Source organism: Myodes glareolus, chromosome 5 (assembly GCF_982192425.1).
Source record: "Myodes glareolus chromosome 5, mMyoGla1.1, whole genome shotgun sequence".
In the NCBI taxonomy this organism is placed as follows: Eukaryota; Metazoa; Chordata; class Mammalia; order Rodentia; family Cricetidae; genus Myodes; species Myodes glareolus.
The window spans coordinates 91,740,584-91,760,041 of record NC_142030.1 but is presented as its reverse complement, the minus strand read 5'-3'; the positions used below and the strand labels follow the sequence as shown (position 1 = coordinate 91,760,041).

Genomic DNA, 19,458 nt, shown 5'->3' with positions numbered 1-19,458 from the left:
GAGAATGCACATGGATAAGATTTGTCAAAGAAGAATGGGGGCTAGGACGCAGCTAAATGGCCCAGTACTTGCCCAGTATATACAAAGACCTTGGGTTCAAATCCTAGCACCTAAAAAAGTGGGTGGAGCTGGAGAGATGCCTCAGTGGCTAAGAGCACTTGCTTCTCTTGCAAGGGACCTGGGTTTGGTTCCTAGCACCTGCATGATGGTTCCCAGCCAGCTGTACCTCCAGTTTAGGGGATCCGATGTTCTCTTCTGACCTCTGGGTACACCAGGCATGCATGTATACATACACATATGAAGATAAACGCTAACACACAAAATAATAACATAAATTTCTATTAAAAAATAGTGACAGGATACAAGCCTATGAGGGGCACTGGAACGGGCCTAGTTTGCCATCTGACAGCAGTCTGGAACCCTGGTTTGGTCAGCTATCAGTTGTGTGCCTTCAGATGATCTAGAAGAAGTGGGTAACCCTACTTCCTTTAAGGGATTCTCAGAGGATAAAATGAGATACGAAGTAAGGGATGTATGGCAGTTCCTTAAAAATAAACACGGATTTCCCAGCAGCCACAGTGGAAACTGCAGATGCAGGATGTGGACCAGTCCTGAATCAGAGTCCGTGCATCTCTGACCCTCATCAGGGAAGTTTCTTTGTGCGAAGATAGAGATTAATCCAGAGGCCTACAACCGGTCAACCAGAGGCTGTGGGATTCTCAGCTCTGTACAGCTCTAAGTGAATGACTACATCACTCCCCATCCCCGATGGCTCAGAGATAACCCTGGGGGAGGGGGCAGAAGGCAAGAGCCAGAGGCAGTGGACATCCGCAGTGACACGACAGGGCCCTTGCACACACGACTCACGGTGGCTGGCATAGCATGCACAAGAGATGTGCAGCCAAGATGAAGCCAGACAAAATCCCTCCCAGCATGGGTGAGGAAGGGGCTCATGAAATCTCACGCCTAACTGACGCTGCTGGGGAGGGAGAGTAAGTCTTCTTCAGGGATGTGGTCCCCGAAGGCTCCTCACACTGCAGTAGATGGTCCTATACCCACGCAGTACTAAGCAGATTCAGAGAGTTTTAAAAAGGAGGAGGACATGAAGTTTGGAGGGGAAAGTGGCAGGGGAGCGAGGAAAGGGAATGGGGGTAGAAAAATATTATATTCATATATGAAGTTCTCAATAAAAAGCTCACTATCATATACATTATGTAGAAAATTATTCATAAATTATTCTATAGATAATAAAAACAATTGATAATTTGCATCTAAAGCAAAAGGTTTTAGTTTTTTTCCCTCAAACTGTATATTTCTGAAATCAGAACCTTTTCTCACTGTTCTGTAGCAATTAATACACTGTGGAAATATAATGACCAATTGCATTATGGCTATAGATGTAAAATGTACAGTCATTTATGCTTCTAAAAATAAATACAGACTAAGGCACTGCATATTCAATAGGAAACCACATAGTAAATTTCTTATTCTTAAAGTTACTTTTGTTTATTTTGGAGGTGCACATGTGTGGAGGTCAGAGGACAACATTTGGGGGTCAGTTCTCTCCTATGTGGGTCCTGGGGCTAGAACTCAGGTTGTTAGGCTTGGCTGCAAGTGCCTTGACCCGCTGAGCCATTACATCTGCCCAGCGACGCCTTTAACAAAGCAAATCAGCGTAGTAAGCACATGTAGAAACTGGAATCCTTGTGTTTTGCTGGTAAAAAGGTGAGATGGTGCAGCCAGTGGAGGGGAACAGTATGGTGGTCCCTCACCGTTAAATACAGAACTACCTCATAACTGTCCGATCCAACTCCGAGTGTGCACCTGTTCCAGTTCCCATCCTGCTGCTATGATAAACAGCACAGCCAACAACAACTCGGGGAAGAAAGGGCTGATTTCATCTAACAGGTTACAGGCCGTTCTAGAGGGAAGCCAAGGCTGAAGCAGAAGCCAACGCGGAAATGCTGCTTGCACGATGTGGGAGCCTCTGGCTTGCTCAGCTTCCTTGCTTAGACAGCCCAGGTCCTCCTGCCTAGGGATGGCGCTACCCACAGTGGGCTGGTGCTCCTACATCAATTAGCAATTAAGCAATTACCTCAGCCAGGACGTGGAGGCACACGCCTTTAAGTCCAGCACTCAGAGGATAGAGGCAGGTGGATTTATGAGTTCAAGGCCAGCCTGATCTACAGAGCAAGCTCCAGGACTACATAGAGAAACCCTGTCTCAAAACAAAACAAAACAACAAAAACAAAAATAAAAAAAAGGAAGGAAGGAAAGAAAGGAAAGGAAGGAGGAAAACTAATCTGACCTATTGAGGCAATTCCTCAACTGAAGTTCCCTCTTCCCAGGGGACTCTGGACTGTGCCAAAGTGACAGTTGAAGCTAACTATGACAATACCAAAGGAATTGAAAATGGTATTCAAATAGACACTGGTACAAGTTCACAGTGGCACACTCCCCAGTAGCCAAAGGGTAGGCACAACTCAGAGATGGCCATTTAAACCAATGAATGGGCTAGCAAAATGAGAGACTCCACATAATGGAAGACTGTTTGGTTACCACAAGGAATGAGATTCTGATCATGCCAGAACATAGACGAGTCTAAAAAGCGGTTTGCTCAGTAGAGGCTACATGCTGAATGGTCCCACTATGGGAGCCTCCACAGTGCTAATCTGCAGATTAGCAGTTGCTGGGCGCTGGGGGAGGGAAGAAATGGGAGTGAGACCCTAATGGGTATCAGGTCTCCCTGAGGATCATAAAGATTTGAACTCAGAGGAGGTAATGGTCATGCACTGAACATGGGTGGGAGGGATCCAGCCACATCAGAGAGGCCTGCAGTGGGCACCCGGACCTTGAATCCCTGCCAGAACAGCTCTCTCCCAGACTAGGCACTAGGAGAGGCACAACAGCGACTCAGTGCCTGCCAGCGGCGGGGGGAGACTCCAGGCCCCAGGTTTGGAGGAGGGGTTGGCTGCAAAGCCCTTTCCAAATGGTGTAGAGTTTTCCTCAGCTTACACCAGCTGCCAGTACCACCTCTCGAGCAGAAGCCCCATGGCATGACCCCACTCCCGCGACTGAGGAAAATTGGTCACTATAAATACCTGACGTGGGATGAAATCTCATGAACAGGGGAATCCATGACATGGTCCTTCATGGTCCTGGCTATAGCTTACTAGCCAGGGCTACAGCTATAGACTGAAGTTTAAGACACAGTGATGAAGGTTCTGGGGAAGACAGAGCTAGAGTGTTTTCTGAGTCTCTGGGGCCAGTTTTTCCTGTTTCTGTCTTGGCTTCAGTGAGCTCTCCCCACGGTCCATGAAGATCTGGGCACCCTGTCTACTTAGCTCGGGCAGTGCACAGACCTGTCTCCCTGCCCACTTTCAGCAACACAACTGAAACTGGATTGGGCACACTGCCACATTACAGGAGCGCCTTGATCAGGGCTTCCCCAGCCTTGGCTCCCATTGCCCTCTGAGGTTCTCACCTCCTCCTGGGCCTGAGTCCTTGTGTTAACCTGGCCATGGGACACTTGCCCTCCCCACTGCATGACAGTCCAGCAGCTGGAATCCTGGAAGTTGGCAGACAAATGGCAGACGCTTTCAGGACAGAAAGTGAGTTTAAGAACACTTTAGAAAGGGAGGGAGAGGTAGTTGCTATGTGAATCCTTGTTTTCTTTCTTTAGCAGTATATGCACACAGGCCATAGAAATAACCACTGTTGGGCTGGAGAGATGGCTCAGCCGTTAAGAGCACTGGCTGCTTTTCCAGAGGTCCTGAGTTCGATTCCCAGCAACTACATGGTAGTTTACAACCATCCATAATAAGATATGGTGCCCTCTTCTGGCCTGCAGGCAGACATGCAGGCAGAACATTGCATACGTAATACATAAATAAATAGATAAATAAAGTCTTTTTTTAAGGAAAGAAAGAAAGAAAGAAAGAAAGAAAGAACCACTGCTTGTGAGGAGTCCATGCTTCCTGTCTGTGTTCCCAAGTGGATCCATAATTTCCTCTTACCTTGGGGCAGGCAGCCCAGGGTACCCATAGTGGGCTGGCATGTCCAGTTGGAAAGACAACAGTAAGGCTCCTCTTAGGAGGAGGAGAGGGGAGAGAGGAGGGAGAGGACAATAATGAAGACAAAAGAAGCAAATAAACAGATCTTTCAATCTCCTATTCCCCCCTTTAGGCCCGGCGTTCACTCTGATCTATCTCTGTGCCTTGCCGCCACACATAGATGAGTTGCTCCTGAAGGCTGGGTCCAGGCTTCCACCGTGTCAGAGCGCAGTGGATATGCAGACTGGGGGTGGGGCAAGGCTGTCAGGACTAGTGACTCGGCAGTGATTCAGCAGAGGTGCTTGGACCAGCTCCCTGCTGTCCCAGAGAGACTCTTATTCTATAAACTCTCTTGGGATGGAGAACACTGATTTCCTTAATAAAACTTAAGTCCCGGGGGAAAGAAGGTAAATCCAGCTCAGGATGGAGAGGAAAGCATGTGACCAGCTAAAATCCTCCAGTCTCAAAGAGGCAGTTTGGCCTTAAGGCCAAACTGAGAGAAGGCACCTGACATTACTACGGCCAGGGCAGAGGGGAAGACTATCCCACCCAGCCCCAGGTCCTGCAGTCAGGGCTGCTCCTCTTCCAATATGGCAGATACCACCTTATTTGGCTGGTGGCTCTTTCTTCCCAGTGGGAACATATGGGGCACATAGAAATGTTTAATCCAGCTTTGGATGGATCATCTTACTGACCCAAGTACTCCCAGGTGGGCAACGGGAAGGTGTGGGGGAAATCCCTGGAGGCCTTAGAGTCCTGTCTCCAGGGGTCAGGAGGTCAGATGCTCAGCTATTCAACAGGGCACACAAAGAGCTTTGTCTATGTGAGAGGGAGGTGGAAACAGTCCCACAGCAAGTCTCCAGCCACACGAGGAAACAACGCACGCCCCCTCCCATTTCTCCCTTCTACAAGGGGACTGCTGAGGGCAGACTGCGCACAGACACACCCCTTCTCCACGCAGCACCCATCCATCTCAAGGCAGCAGTGCAGCCAGCTGCCTCTCATCACCATGCGTTCTGCAGCCCACAGGCCCGCCCTGCACCTAAGGGACAACTCTGCAGTGCTGGTGGAGGGCCTGATCTCAGCTCCACCTGGGCTTGTGACCCTTTCTGTTCATGCTGCTCCCTGGCTGCAGTTGTAACTCCATCCTCCCTTCAGTTCTGACCCTCCCGAGGACAAAGCTCTTTTGTCCACATAAACGCCCACTGTTCTCTTTCCTTCTCTGCAGAGCATAGACTCTTGGTTGAGACGCTGAGGCTGGTCTTTCATTTTCCATCCTCTGATTCTCCAGTAGCCGAACACTATAGTCCTGAACTTTCTTTGGTCCATGGGGGTCAATGCTCCCAGAACCTCTCCATTTCCTTCTCCCTGCCACTGCTTCTGAATACAGAGCAACCGTGACTAGAAGCACCCCTTGTATTTAATGGCATGCCAGCTCTCCTGTATCTAGAGTTCTCTGTAACTGGGCAGGAGAGAGGTTGGTTCTGGGGAGCTTGCTGCCTGGCGAGCTCTAGAAATGGCTGTCCTTCGTTCTATAACCCCACTCCATCTCCCCCATGAAAAGTCTTTCCTTCTCCTGACCCAGAGCCTCACCTGTGTGGATACCGTTTCCCAAGGCCGTGCTGGCGAAGAGGTGCCAGGAGCTTTAAGGCCCCAGCTGTCTGAGGGCAGTGTCAGGCTCCCAGGCTCCCAGTCCCTGGGCAGCACTGGGCTGGCTGTTGGGAATCGGGGCCTGAGAGCAGGTGTGCCCGAACTCCCAGGCTCTGCAGCCGCCATCTCCCGTCTACAAGAGGCCCAGCCAGGGATTAGGGATGGATTGCTCTAGATTTCCTCCTCCCCCAGGGCGCTCTTTCCCATCTGGCAGGAAATATGGCAGTCTATCCAGCGGGAGTATCGGGTGGTGATTAGGGACCTCTCCCCAGCCCAGTGTGTAGGAGGATGTCCTAGTGAGACTGGCAGAGCTGCATGCAGAAGGTGGGAAGTCACAGGAAAATATAGGACAAGTAACTGTTCACCCACCGGACAGACATGGACTAGTTCCTCCCATTTCTGCATCTAAGAATCTCCCCGGTGATCAGAAACCCTCCCACAGCTGCTCAGCTGCACCAACTCCCAACTTCAGCTCGTAATGGAAGTATGTCTTCCAGAAGGGGTCCCTCTCAGGAATTCTCCTCTTTTCTCCCTGTTTTGTGGCTTAAAGCACAGTCACTTCTAACCCAGAATCCCCAATAAAGGCCTGGAGACATCAGCAGCCTCAATAAGGGAATCGCTCTGTTCTGAGACTGTGTCCCATGAAGCCACCCTGCTCTGGACACCGCTGTGGCTCCCTCCCAGCTTCAGCTTCCTACTCCCCACGTCCTGTCCCCCAGCACTGCCCAGGCAGGAACCACCCAGGGTACAACAAAGACACAAACTCACAGCAGTTCCTTTTTCCTTGGACTTCATCTGTGCGGTCCCAGTAGGAAATCCTGTCAGTCAGCAGAGGGGGCCAGAGGGCCACGGTCGAGGACAGCAAGTGGTGAGGAAGAAGCTGGAGAAGCCAGTCCTGGGTCTACCTGTCTCTCTACCAGCAAGCTTCCCAAGGCAGAATGTCCATTCCGAGACTCTGCACTCATGTGAGCCCCCAGAAGCACACAGGGCTTAAATACCGAAAGTCAATGTGGAACATGCTGATGGGGCAGTCCCAAGTTCAAGAAGGTTCCAAGAGATAAGAAGGGCCCCGTGCTATCTCTAGGAGCCAATGCCAGGGTTTGCAGCCAAAATCACTGAGACCAGGAATCCCCCACCCAGGGGTCTTGGAAACTCTACAAACATGTGTCAGCTGATGACTTAGGGGTTTCTGAGGAGGCTGGCTAGACACATTACATGGGTCTCCCGTGACTGGGTCCATCTCTGGTCTATAGGATCAGGGGAAACTCCACGCAGTTCCTACTTTCATAAACGACCTCTCTGTTTATACAGTACTTTGATAAGTACTGTTCCTTCTGCATAACAGTCATTAATATAAAGTCTTGTTGTCCATATTAAACTATAGGAAGGAAAGGAGTAACCCTTATGGTTATCTGGGTCCCTTCCTGTGGCCAGCACAAGGCTAGTCTCCTTTGACACTAACAGTAACGGCAGCTGACTATCTCTTTTAATGAAAGTTCTCTGCAGTGGGTCCATCCTAGGTAGCAACAAGTTCTTACCCTCGAGATATCTCTTCCCTGTCCCCTCCTTTTGGGCTTCACCAAGTTAAGATTTTTAAATTAAAAAAAAAATCTAAAGTATATGTGTGTGTGTGTGTGTGTGTGTGTGTGTGTGTGTGTGTGTGGTGTGCATGTGAAAGCAGGTGCCTGTGGAGGCCAGAGGCACTGAATTCCCTGAAAGGGGAATTATAGGGGGTTGAGAGCTACCTGATGTGGGCGCTGGGAACCAAGTTCAGGTTCATTGGAAGAGCAAAGTGCTCTTAACCTCTCCAACCCCCAAGCTAAGATTCTTAAAAATTATTTCTTTATTTTTCAAGATTATAATATAATTATATATTTTTTCCTTTTCCTTTTCCTCTCTCTAAAACCTCCCATAAAACCCTCCTTACAAAATTGTTACATACATATATATCTACATATTTATTGGCCAAACCACTTCAATGGTTCACATCAAATTTCACAACTTCAACGAACAACACCAAGTCTATAACTGCTTGATATTTCCCACCATGGCTTGTAAAGAGCCGAGTTTACTTTCAGCCTGCATCACTGGGAGGAGCCCTGGTTCGCCAGAGTATGGACAATGAGGACAGTATATGAGGGATGACAGACGTACCGGTGGCTCCAGACCCACGTGAGTAGAGGTGCAGGGGTCTAGACTGCACCACCTGGGGGCTGCCTAGCTGGGAGAGTGTAGCGGGCTCAGTATATACACCAGCACAGCATGCCTTCTGGTCTTAAGGTCTTACGCGTCCCATGATTACCTAGGAAAATCCTATGTCCTCTGAGGTGCCCCCTTGTCCGTCTCTTTCTGAACTTCCCTTTTTAAGTTACATTTTATTTGTTTATTTATCTTTGTGTGTAGGGTATGTATGTGTGTGGGCACACGTGCCACAGCACACATGTGGAGGGCGGAGTAGATCTTGCTGGCATTGATTACTCTCTCCTTCTATAACTCAGGTCATCAATCTTGGCAGCAGGGACCTTTACTTCACCCACTGAACCATCTCACTGGCCAGAACCTTTTTCTTATCAACAACAACAACCAACCAAACAAACAAACAAAAGAGGAGCAAGAGGGGGCAGGGGCCACAGGAGACAGAGGTTGGGAGCAGGCTAAGACTGGGGTTGTCTCTGAATGACAACTTTCTTCCCAGACTTTCTGACCCAGAAAGCTAAGAACCACAGAAACAGCTTTTTGCTAGGCCACATTGCATTAAGATAGCCATGGGGAAAACTGCCCCCCCCCCCCAATGGGACATTTCAGCTCCACTCCTGGAGCGACCATCACAGTGACAGTCAGGAAGAGGGCGGGAAGGGGTCAAGGGATGAACCCGCAGTCTCTAAGAGAAAAGGAACACATGGTGACCAGGGCAGTGTGGCCTGGCAAGCCAGCAGGCAGAGGGCACTTTCCTCTGTGATGGTGTCCTTGTCCTTATCCACGAGCAGAGACCCTGAATCTGCCAAGAGGAGCAGCGGGGAACATTTATGACCTTGGGTTTCAAGCTTGGTTCCATAGTTGCTCTAAAACTTTGGTTGGAAGTATTCACAGTTACAAGGGGAGGGATGTGAATGGGAAGGGTTGAAGGTGAATATGTCTGGCAGGAAGATATGTATAGAATGGGCTCCAGGGATGCTGAATAAACTTGCCAGTAGCCTGGCAGTGCTTGGGAGTCAGAATGGCTGGTAGAGATCCTTACCCTGCTACCCACAAGCTATGTAGCCTGGACAGGTACTAGCCATACTTCTTCATAGCCACAAAGGAGTCAGGTGTACCCACTGGGGGCCTGCAGGATGAGGCCAAGAAGCCAAGCGGGGCATGGGGAGAGCATGTAAGCTGGGCCTCGGAAGCCATGCGGCTGTGTCCACAGAGGCTGACACACTGCCGGCCTCACTGAAAGAGGTTGCTAGAACTGAGCACCCCTCACCACATGTGAGTGTGTAAACCCACGCACACATCACAGTATTCTAGACGGTACCTCCAAGACTTAGCCTGGGACAGAAAAGTAGCTGTCATCTGAAGGGAAGTTGAGACGGGAACAAACAGGGGGAGCCACCACAAGTAATTCAAGTAATGCCCCCGAAAGGACACAAGCCATCAAGCAAGTCATCAAGCAACTTTCCTTTCGCAAAGAAAATGTGCTGCTGGGTGAACGCCACTGTGCATACTTCCTGTAAGTCTTGGTCATCCCTCTTGGTTACTTCCTCTACGGTATGGCTGAGGAAGAGACAGTGCCATGGTAGGGGCTTACCACTGGCTTACAGCCCGAGCAGCTGAGCTAGAGCTGCGGGTGTCTGGCCTCATCTTTTCCACACAGAGTTAAGTCTGGGGGCAATAGACAGGCCCGCATTGTCCTTGATCGGGGAGCTGGTGGAGCCAGGGGCCTGAAGTCACACTGCTCTCCACGCCTGGCAGGGTTCAGCTCTCTTTCACCCTGGCTTCTTCCTCATTTGGCTTCTTCTTACGCCCCATACTTCCTCGTCATTTAATTTTGATATCAAGCCCTTACTTCCTTATTTTCCTCTGCCTTATTTATATTACCGTTCTCTCCCTCCTGCAAAAAGTGATACTATTTACTTTTTTTCTCTTAAAAATATAATAAAAACAGGGTTGGGTACAGCTCAGTGGTAGAGTAACTGCTTAACATGCAAGAAGCCCTGGATTTGATTCCCTAGTACCATAGAACACAAATAAAATCAAAAGCTCGGTCAGCAGAGTTCACATCCTACAGAGTGGGAAGCCTGAGTACAATGGTGAGAAGCAACTAAATTTAGTATCTTAGAAGGCAAGGTAAGGCCTTAAAAATATCCTGGGCTGCATATGTTGTGTGGTGAGCAAAGCCACAGCGAGGGCTCCTTCTTGGGAGGCTAACAGCTGCCCTGATGTTCACTAGGCCTCTGCTGAAAACAAGGGCCAGGGAGGTCATTGTCCCACCCTTACTTTCAAACCTAACCAGGTCACCATTAGGAACAGTTTTCCCCTGGGAAGACAAGAGAATGGTTGGTATTGTTCGGTGGGAACTGCGGAGATCAAGGCAGGTGTGCACTCTGGGAGTACAGGAGAGATACAGCCCTCAGAGCTGCAGGAGCAAACAGAAGGTCTATCGAGCGGGAGGCCACAGCACAGCATTGGCGTGTTTACACCATGAGACCTTTCAGCTGCTTTCATGGAGGGAGGAGGTGTCTCCTCTACCCGGGGCCTTGGATGATCTAATGCCTCAGATACTCTGGGGTGGGGGTGGGGGAAGGCCTTGTAATTCTTGGGAACCTGGTCAGTGGAAACAGCCATATATCTGGCTCATGATTAGGCCAAACAAATTCCTTTACTGTCCTCTGCTCCCCAGAGGAGGGCTTATGGGAAATAGGTCCTGAAGAAAGTGACCCAGAGGAAAAGGCATCTCCTTTCTGCACAATTTTTAGGACACAAAGTACCCTCCATCCAGCCCCATTTGCCACAAATAATTGAGAACAATTTTTTTGTAAAGCAGAGGATTGAAACACAATTCCTGTAGGCTCCCGCTGACTCCAGGGCTCTGAGCTTACCACCGGAGCTGATATGATTAAACAAGAAATATGCACAAAAGCATTCTGCAAACTATGGCATGCTGTTTGACGGACTGTTGGCACCAGCATGTCCCAGAAGCATGCCTACAAGGCCACTGAGTCCCCAAGAAATAAGCAGACAGGAACAGGGCCCCAGTAACATTTGGGTTTGAAGTCGCTGTCTCAGGAGGCGATGAAACCTTATATAATGACGTTAATATTACAGGGCCCCTGTCTTTCCAGGGCAGGGTTCGCCTTTCCAGCCACCCCAAGGGGGCCTCTTGATCACAGTATCGCTATGGATCTGATTTAGCTTTTGCTGAACATGCTGAATTATTCACGAGCTGTGGGTAGCAGGCCAGCTCTGGGATGAGGGTGGGGGTGTCAGGAGAGCCGTAAGGAAGAGGGAAGGTATACACTGGAAACCAGACTTGTAGGGAGGCCAGAGAGAACCTCCATATATTTGAGGGGCAAGGGCCAGTAAGATCTGCCTGATGACCTGTTTGTGACACCCTGACACCTGTCCCTGGAGGAAAAGGAGAGGTGGGGAAGGCATTACCATAACCTCAGCACCCTAGCTCAGGAAAGCCCCTGATTCTCTGAGAATCCTCAGAGGGTTGCAATGGCACGTATTCTGTTCCTCTGTTTTTATTCCAGAGCCCTCTGCCCTGCAGGGAATAAAGACAGAAAGTACGAACTGCATCTAGAACAAGACACAGATGCAGGGATCAGGTTAAGGGTACTGTATTTCCATTGCCTCACCTGGCGCCGAGGGACCAAGGTCATGTTTCTTATCTCATGGATGTGGCGAATGCAGGGAAGAGTGTGCTAGGTAGCTAGGAGATGTGTGCCAACTCCCGTGGCCCATGCCCACATCCCAGTGCTGGCTCCACATAGTCTGGAGCCCGATGACAGAGTTCTACTTCCTGCTGACTGTTACCACCCCTGGCTGGGGCTGACACCCACACCCTGAGGAGCCAAGGCTGAGAGAGGTAGGGGATGGAGCCTTGGCTGTAGTGTCCTACCTGTGTCTAGACTGGCATCGTCTCGGCCCCATGGGCCGCAGACAAAGAGCTCATCTCCCACAAGGCTCGGGCCTGAGCTTAGCAACAAGGGGTTAGGTAACAGTTGTCTAACCCACACACAGTATCCCAGGCAATTGTATGCTCCAGAATCCAGAGTTAATCAGGAGGGCAGAGTATTTCCACCCAGAAAGGATGCCCGTGGGGGTAGGACAAAGGCAAAGGGAGACATGTGCCATGTGCCGGGACAAGTGATCCCAACTTTGGTTCTGAAAGAAAAGGGGCTGGGGCTGTTATGACCTCTGGAGTCAAGTGCAGTCTTCATTCTTTGGCCCTTCTCATGTCTAAGCAGAACCATAACAAGGTGGAGGGGTAAAAATCACAGTAAGGCCTTGGTTCTCCAGGCACAACAGGGTACACAGAAGCAGCAGGGGACTCGGGGTTTACTGAGCAAGGAAGGAATGGTTCAAAGCAAAGCAGAGCCTGCTAATCTTGGCTTGGTGAGTGCCTGGAAGCCCTACATACTCTCAAAGGGTCCTTCAAGGAGTGGGACAGTGGTCTCTGGCTCTTCTTTTGTGCAAGGACCTTCCAGACAGAGAGGAAAAGGGGGAAATAGGAGAGGGGACAGAGGAGAACAGGGCATGCGGGTGGTAGCTGTTGTTCTCCTCAGACACCTGGGTGACCATGTGAGTGGCTGTCCCACTTGGGAGGTGGCAGTGCTATATGGGAAGGGGTTGTCGCTGTGTGAATAAGCTGAAGTGGTGTGAGCCAAGAGCAGAGTCACCACAGCCCCTGTGTAGCCAGGCCTAGGACATCAGGGGCCTCATGGGTGAGTAGTCTCTGGGCCCCCAATGCCTAGGGGACATGTTTGGAAACCTCTCTCAGCAGGCAGCCCCACCCACCACTGAGCCAGCAGACTGCTAGACATAAATAAACCAGGGCCCCTGGGTGTCTGCCAAAACTTCAGTCTTCTTGGCAAGAGGTGGGGCTAAGGGTGGGCCCCCTCCCTCACCATCCTGGAAGTAAACAGGGAACTTATTTACATGGGGTAGGGAAATTTTGCTGTTGGATAAATCTGGTAGAAAGTGCACAGGATGTCCTCAATCTGCCCTGGGCTGGGAGATGAGCTGCACCCCACCGCTTCTCCCTCCACTGTCTGGCACTAGAGATAACACCTCCAAGTTAGAGTGAACTGACCAGGCAGGACAGAATCTCACCTCTCCTTACACCTTATGACTATGGAGAACCTACTCTCTCACCCCAACCTACCCCAGGGGCAGCAGGAAAGAGTTTACTGGCCATACGACTCTCTCAAGGCTGCACAGACCCTGGCCTTCATGACTCCTCAATCACACAGGACAGAAGGGAAGGCAGGACCAGGCCAAGGTCAGAAACTAGTCACACAGCTGGCTCCTGTGTCATTCTCTCCTCATCAGCCTCCAGTATGACATGCCTAACACTGGTCCAGGATGGGCAAATCTGGGTAGGAGTATGGAGAGGTTCTGAGGGATGCCCAAACAGACACGAAGAGAAGAAACAAAGGGATGGGAAGCTTCCAACCCCACATTTTCAAGGAGCTGTTTTTGAAAAGAGAGAAAAGGAAATGAAAGAGAGATAGGGAGGGAGTAGGAAGCACGTCCCCTCTTCTTTCCAAGGAGCCAAGAGGCCTAACCCTGCTAATAGCTCCCTGTCCATGCCCCAGGGCCCATTCCCAGAAGTCGGAGTCACGCACAATGTTACCCTTACTTGTGATGCCCCCCGTACACTGACAGATGATTTTCCCCTACTTGACATATGTCAGACCGAGTGCAGTGACCTTTCTTAGTGTCACACGCAGAATGGAAAGCAGAAGGGTGGGGCTCAGGGGGAACGGTGTTTGTTTTTAATAGGGAAACAACCAAAGGCAGAGCTTAGTTAGCTGGATCTGGAGGGACTAATGAGAGTTCAGCTCCCACTATCAGGCCTGAATTGCTATTATGTGAGCCCCCACCTGTCTCTGCCACTCCCTGCTCCTTCAAGCCCCCTGCTTTCTCCGAGTGGGTGTTGTGTAAGCCTCGGCAGGGTCCGTCAGGAGCCCTAGCTGCCTCCGGGATGTTTTGGTAACTCAAGCCCTACCAGGGTGCCCTGGTCTGAGAGCCAGCTGGAGTGAGCTGCAAACAATGGTGAGGGGTGTGGGGAGTAGGGGAGGCTTATGAATTAAAAATAGATGCTAGTAATAGCCAGGGAGTCTGCAAGAGAGCATGTGGGCTGTGTTTACTAGAGAGAAGAATACTTCCTATTCATACCCAGAGCAAGAGAGTGGAACCACACGCTTCTCATACCAGCCAATGGCCTCTGGGTCTGGAGAGTCAGATGATGGGGCCTCGAGCTTTAAGGTGGCTAGAAGATCCCTCTTCCAAGGACAGGGAGGCACTTCTCTCCTCTCCTCGAGACCCCCAGGGCCACACCTATTTCTAGAGGGACAGCTCTAGGTCCGGACAGTCTATACCTTAGGAAGAAACAATGCCTCTTTGCCAGGACCTAGCTGGACAGCCTGAACCTGCAGCCCCTCCCCTTCGGAGGATTCAGCCTTCACTTATGAAATAATGGCATCTGCTCTGCCAACTGCACTGTTATAAAGGTGGACCAGGTAAACAGTAGCAAAGCTGAAAGTTCCAAATAAGAAGCCAGGCACACACCTTTAATTTCAGGATGAGGCAGGTAGATGTCTAAGAGTTCAAGGCTAACTTGGTCTACATAGTGAGTTTCAGGCCAGCCAAGGCTACACAGTGAGACCCTGCCTAAAATTAATTGATTAAGGAAAAGTTAAATCTTAAAAAACAAAGCAAAACAAAAGAATAGGAAAGATGGGGCTGGAGAGATGGTTCAGTAGTTGGGAGCACTGACTGGTCTTCCAGAGGACCCTGGTTCAATTCCCAGCACCCATATGACAACTAATAACAACCAACCATTTCCCCAGCCATCCCCCAGAGAGGTCACCCAAGGCTCTGGGTTTGGTCTTCCATACATATCAAGAAGAAACTCCCTCCTTCTACACATTATCCAGACATGGTGTCAAGATAAACAGTAGGGCAAAAAAGCCCCCAGAAAGCTGTCCAACTGGCACACCTACCCAAAGGACCTCAGGTCCCTCATTCCCAAACAGCAATCACCACCGGTTTCTGAAGGAGCCTACTGTCCACATATTCCCCGTCTTTCTCAGGCAGTTGGAGAACTCTAGGGGCACCACAATTAACTGGAGGTCTCAATGATCACCCCTCCATCCAAACTCAAGCCCCTCATGTGACAGGCTATTGCAACTAAAATTTTTAAACATACTCACTCACTCACCCATGAGAGGTGGACCCGGCTGTTGCTGTACATACAGAACTTTCTCATGAAGGGCTGAAAAACCTGGTGGCAGCTGCTGGGTGCCCCCAGCTCTCGGGTTCACAAGGCCACACCCTGTCAGCCAAGTGCATCCAGTCCTCCCTCTTACTGCACACTTCTCCCAGCAGAAGCCAGGCTTGCAAATGCAGTCCCATCGTTTTAAATGCTATCTATATGCTGACACCTCCCAAATTTATGCCTCCAGGTTGGATCTCTCCCCAGGACTCCAGACTTGTACAGCCTACTGCTTATTTGGCATTTCTACAGGGGTGTTTAATAGCCTCCTCAGACTTAACACAGCCAAAACTTAGCTCTGCCCGCTCCCCCTCTCCCCCAGAAAAGGAATAGCTGTTCAATTTGCCATCTTGCTGCTGTTCAGCTCACAGAAATTTCTTTTGTCCTGCAGCCAGGCCCCAAACCATGAGCCATCTTTGACTTCTGTCCCATCATGCCCATATCCAATCCATCAGAAACCCTTGGCTTAACATCTGAAGCAAATCAAGAGTTCAGCCAGCATCCTTTCTATAACCACCTCGCTCCAACCATCAGCTCCTCTGGAGTACACGTCAGCGTTCTACCAGACTGCTGGCTCAACCTGTCAGTTCTCACAGGGAAGCACCAGTAATCTTGTATCCAGTTCTCTAGCAACCTTCCCTATCACTTGAAGAAAAAGAAAAAAAAATCTAGAAGTCCTTTTTCTGGCAGTCTACAGTATTCCCCATTTCTCCCCATCCTCCAGTCCAGCCTGTCCCTGATCTGATTCTGAGTTCTCTACTTTGCTATCTCCACTCCATATCCACACAATTCACCCGTCACGTTGTCAGAGAGGCTTTTCTGACCAACCTATCAAAATAGCATGGCCACCCACGTCCTCTGCCTTCCTGCTCTGCTTCTATTCCGCTTCTCAGCATTCTTACTACCAAATACATTGCACAGTCATTTGGTGGTTATCTCCGCCCACTAGGATGGGGGATGTGGTGCTGCAGGAACTGTTCTTTCATTCACTGAATTATCCTCAATGCCTAGAATAGGACCCAGCACTTAGTAGATGGTCAATAAACGTTGTCAAATAAAGGGGAAAGCAGGAAGGTGTAAGGAAAGCACCCGAGAGGGGAAGGGAGGTCTGCTGACTTATGGCTGCCAGCTGAGGCTCTGCTGCAGACAGGTGGTCCAGAACCATCCGTGGAAAGCCCTTTTTCTTGAAGACGTGTAGAACCCGTGTTACATGTAGAATATGTGAAATAGCTCAACAGCTCACGGCCAGAAACTGTTGCAAAGTCATCACTGGGTGTGATCATTCTGCCAAAGCAAAACTTGGGTCAGACGAGTTGGTGGCAGAGCAACCAACACTGATTACCAGTGCCAGCTCCACATGCAGGGCAGCCTGGCATGGTGGGGAGAGCAACGGGCCTGGGGTTAGGAAACCCAGGAGCTACCACAACTGTGCTACAGGGCTGAGCTCTGTGGTTTTAACAAGTCTCTTATAATCTGGCTCACCTGGCTTAGGGGACCATTTTAATGAATTCACAAAAAGATGTCCACACTGGAAGAGCATCCAGCCAAATTTAAGCCACTGTCTACCCAGGCGGGCAATGTGGCCGAGTGCATTAACTTCCAAATGTTTCCAAAAATCAAGATGCACAGAAGTCCCAGTCAATGTTAGAAAGTTCTGGATCTTGTGTAGGGAGTTGACTCTGGGCTGGTGACAACCTATAGCAGAAGCAACTTTATAGCCGAGTGTCCTTGGAACCTTGATGCCAGAGAACCCACTAGCCCTCGTCCTCCCAGAGCTCCACACCACCCACCATTCTCCTACTCCCCCTTTTTCCCACTGTGCCCGTCTTCTGTCATCCGTCTTCCTTAGGCAGGGACTTGTCCATCAGCAGGCTGTCCCCACAGCTCCTCTCCCCAAGGCAGCCCTTTCTCCCATAGCTCCTGTGCTCTAGAAGGAGGACCGCCTTCTTCCTCAAACTCTCGCAGGCAGACCTGCCCTCATTGTTGAGGTCCTTGCTGTAACAATTTTCCTCCCTCTGCCCTCCACATAACAGGCTGCCTTTATGTCTCTCTGATCTCCGCCACCATTTCCCAAGCTAAGTCCATGTGCTTAGCTTCCCCTCTACCAAGTGGACTACCTAACCTCTCAGATCTTGACATATCAAATTAAGTCTCTCTCCATTCCTTCCTTGTCTGAGTCTTAGTTCCCATTTCCCAAGATACTAAATTCTTTTCTTCTCTTCTTCCTCCTTTTCCTCCTCCTTTTCTTCCTCTCCCTTGCCTCCTTCTTTTGTTTTTTTCAAGACAGGGTTTCTCTATGTAGCCCTGACTGTCCTAGAACTTGCTCTATAGCCCAGGCTGGCCTCAAATTCACAAAAAAACCTGCCTGTCTCTGCCTTCCAAGTGCTGGGATTGAAAAGCATGTGCCACCACTGCCCAGCCTTTTTTCTTCTTCTAAGAATCAAACCTAGGGCCTTGTACATGCTAAAACACTCTATCACTGAACTATATCCCTAGTCCTTGTTTTATTGAGAATCTCACTATATAACTCGAGTTAATCTTGAACTCATGATCCTCCTGCCTCAGATCCATAGTACTGGGATTATAGGTATGTACAATCATATCCAAGCAAGTTCCCAAGTCTTAAACCACAATGGCATCTCTAGCTCCACCTCCTCTTTAGGCTTTCTCTGTGCACTGGCTTTTTAACTGCCTCAGCTCTGAATCTCCTTTTTCCACCTCATCAGCTTTCCTCACCTCCTTTTCTGCAGGCCAAGACATCATGATCGCCCTCTAATCCCAAGCCCTCTGCCATCTTTGACATTTGGACATGCCTCCTGTCAATCAAGTCTTCAGCTCTGACTTTTCTTCTGTTGATGGAGAGAGAGACCACTAGAGGAAAATGAGTCACAGCCCCAGAGCCTTGGAAGGGCACCCAGGTGTGTGTGGGAGCAAACCTGCAGAGATGCTGTCGAGGCAGAAAAAGGAGGCAAGGAGGGAAGAAACCAATGTGGCAAAAACAGCAGGTCAGAGCTGGCTGCCTGTCCCTTCTATGCCAGTGCGATCTGACTTGAGCTTTCTCTTCACTCGAAATGCCCCTCTGAGGATCTACCTCACCTACACCAGTGACTTCAACCTCAATGCTGTTTTCACTCGCCAGCCAGTGGGTCCTCTCTACCTGGGCAGCTCTCAATGTACCTGCAATGGGACAACCCCTTTCCTGGACCCTGCTCCTTCTTCCCTGATGATGGAGAGAGAGACCACTAGAGGAAAATGAGTCACAGCCCCAGAGCCTTGGAAGGGCACCCAGGTGTGTGTGGGAGCAAACCTGCAGAGATGCTGTCGAGGCAGAAAAAGGAGGCAAGGAGGGAAGAAACCAATGTGGCAAAAACAGCAGGTCAGAGCCAGGGAGAGTGCCACTAAGCTAAGCCAGAAGACAGAGGTTCCTCGTCTCCTCCTTCGCTTCCACAGCCTCTTCCTACTCTCCAGAATCTTCTGATTTCCTCTTTGACATCTTTGTGGTTGCAGCTGCTGCAAAAACTTCAAAGATGGTTTCCTTGGCTCCTTTTCCCTCCCGCTTCCTAATCAACTGCCTACTGTCCTACTGCACTCACTTCCCAGCTTCCCTTCGCTTCACTTGACTCCCAGACAGGACACAGCATGACCCCTGTACGCTGGCCTCTGTTTCCCCGAGTCTCCAAAAGCAGAAGCACCTGCTACCAGCTCCCTTGCTTTGCTGCATACCAACCTTCCTTCCCTCCTTGGAGATTTAGCTCAATAGTTTCTTCTAGAAAGTCTCAGCCAATTCCTCTCCACCCTGACTACTCTGTTTCCAAATCCCCAAAGCCGTCACGAGAGCCTTTCCACCCATTCTCTAGTGTTTCTAGATGCTGGGCAGCATGAGCACAGCAATGCTGGTTTGTTCACTCCTGTAACAGCCAATGAGGACTCGCTAAATATTTGTTAAACTAATAAACAAGTGAGTTGGATACATTCAAGAAGGGCCAAATAACACTTCTTCCTCCCCTTCTTTTCTGCTTGGTAATAATCACAGTAAAGACACTGTCCCAGGTTCCAGTCCAGGAAGTTGCCTATGCTAACCCATTCATTCCTCGCATCCCATTTTCAATTGGTGATACAGAGGGGCAAGGAGATTAAGTGGCCAGTTAATGCTGCTAATAAGAGGGATAACCATACTCCTGTCTCTTCAAAGCATGCTTAAGGAAAACAAACCAAAATTACTATCAAACAATCTAAGCAAATGACTATTTTTGAAAAACAATCCCCTAA

General features: G+C 49.7%; 1 protein-coding gene across 4 annotated transcripts in view; it reads right to left on the bottom strand.

The window, feature by feature from the left end:
- The window catches only part of Tmcc2 (transmembrane and coiled-coil domain family 2), a 38,908-nt gene that overhangs the window by 8,593 nt on the left and 10,857 nt on the right, over positions 1-19,458 (bottom strand). Inside the window, exon 1 of one of the 4 annotated variants that reach the window (XM_048430714.3) lies at positions 6,471-6,691. The exons of the other annotated variants lie outside the window; for them this stretch is intronic. Coding sequence (XP_048286671.2) covers positions 6,471-6,497 — 27 coding nt within the window. The 5' untranslated portion in view covers positions 6,498-6,691. Of the gene's footprint in view, positions 1-6,470; positions 6,692-19,458 lie in introns of those variants that run through there. 4 annotated transcript variants of the gene reach the window in all.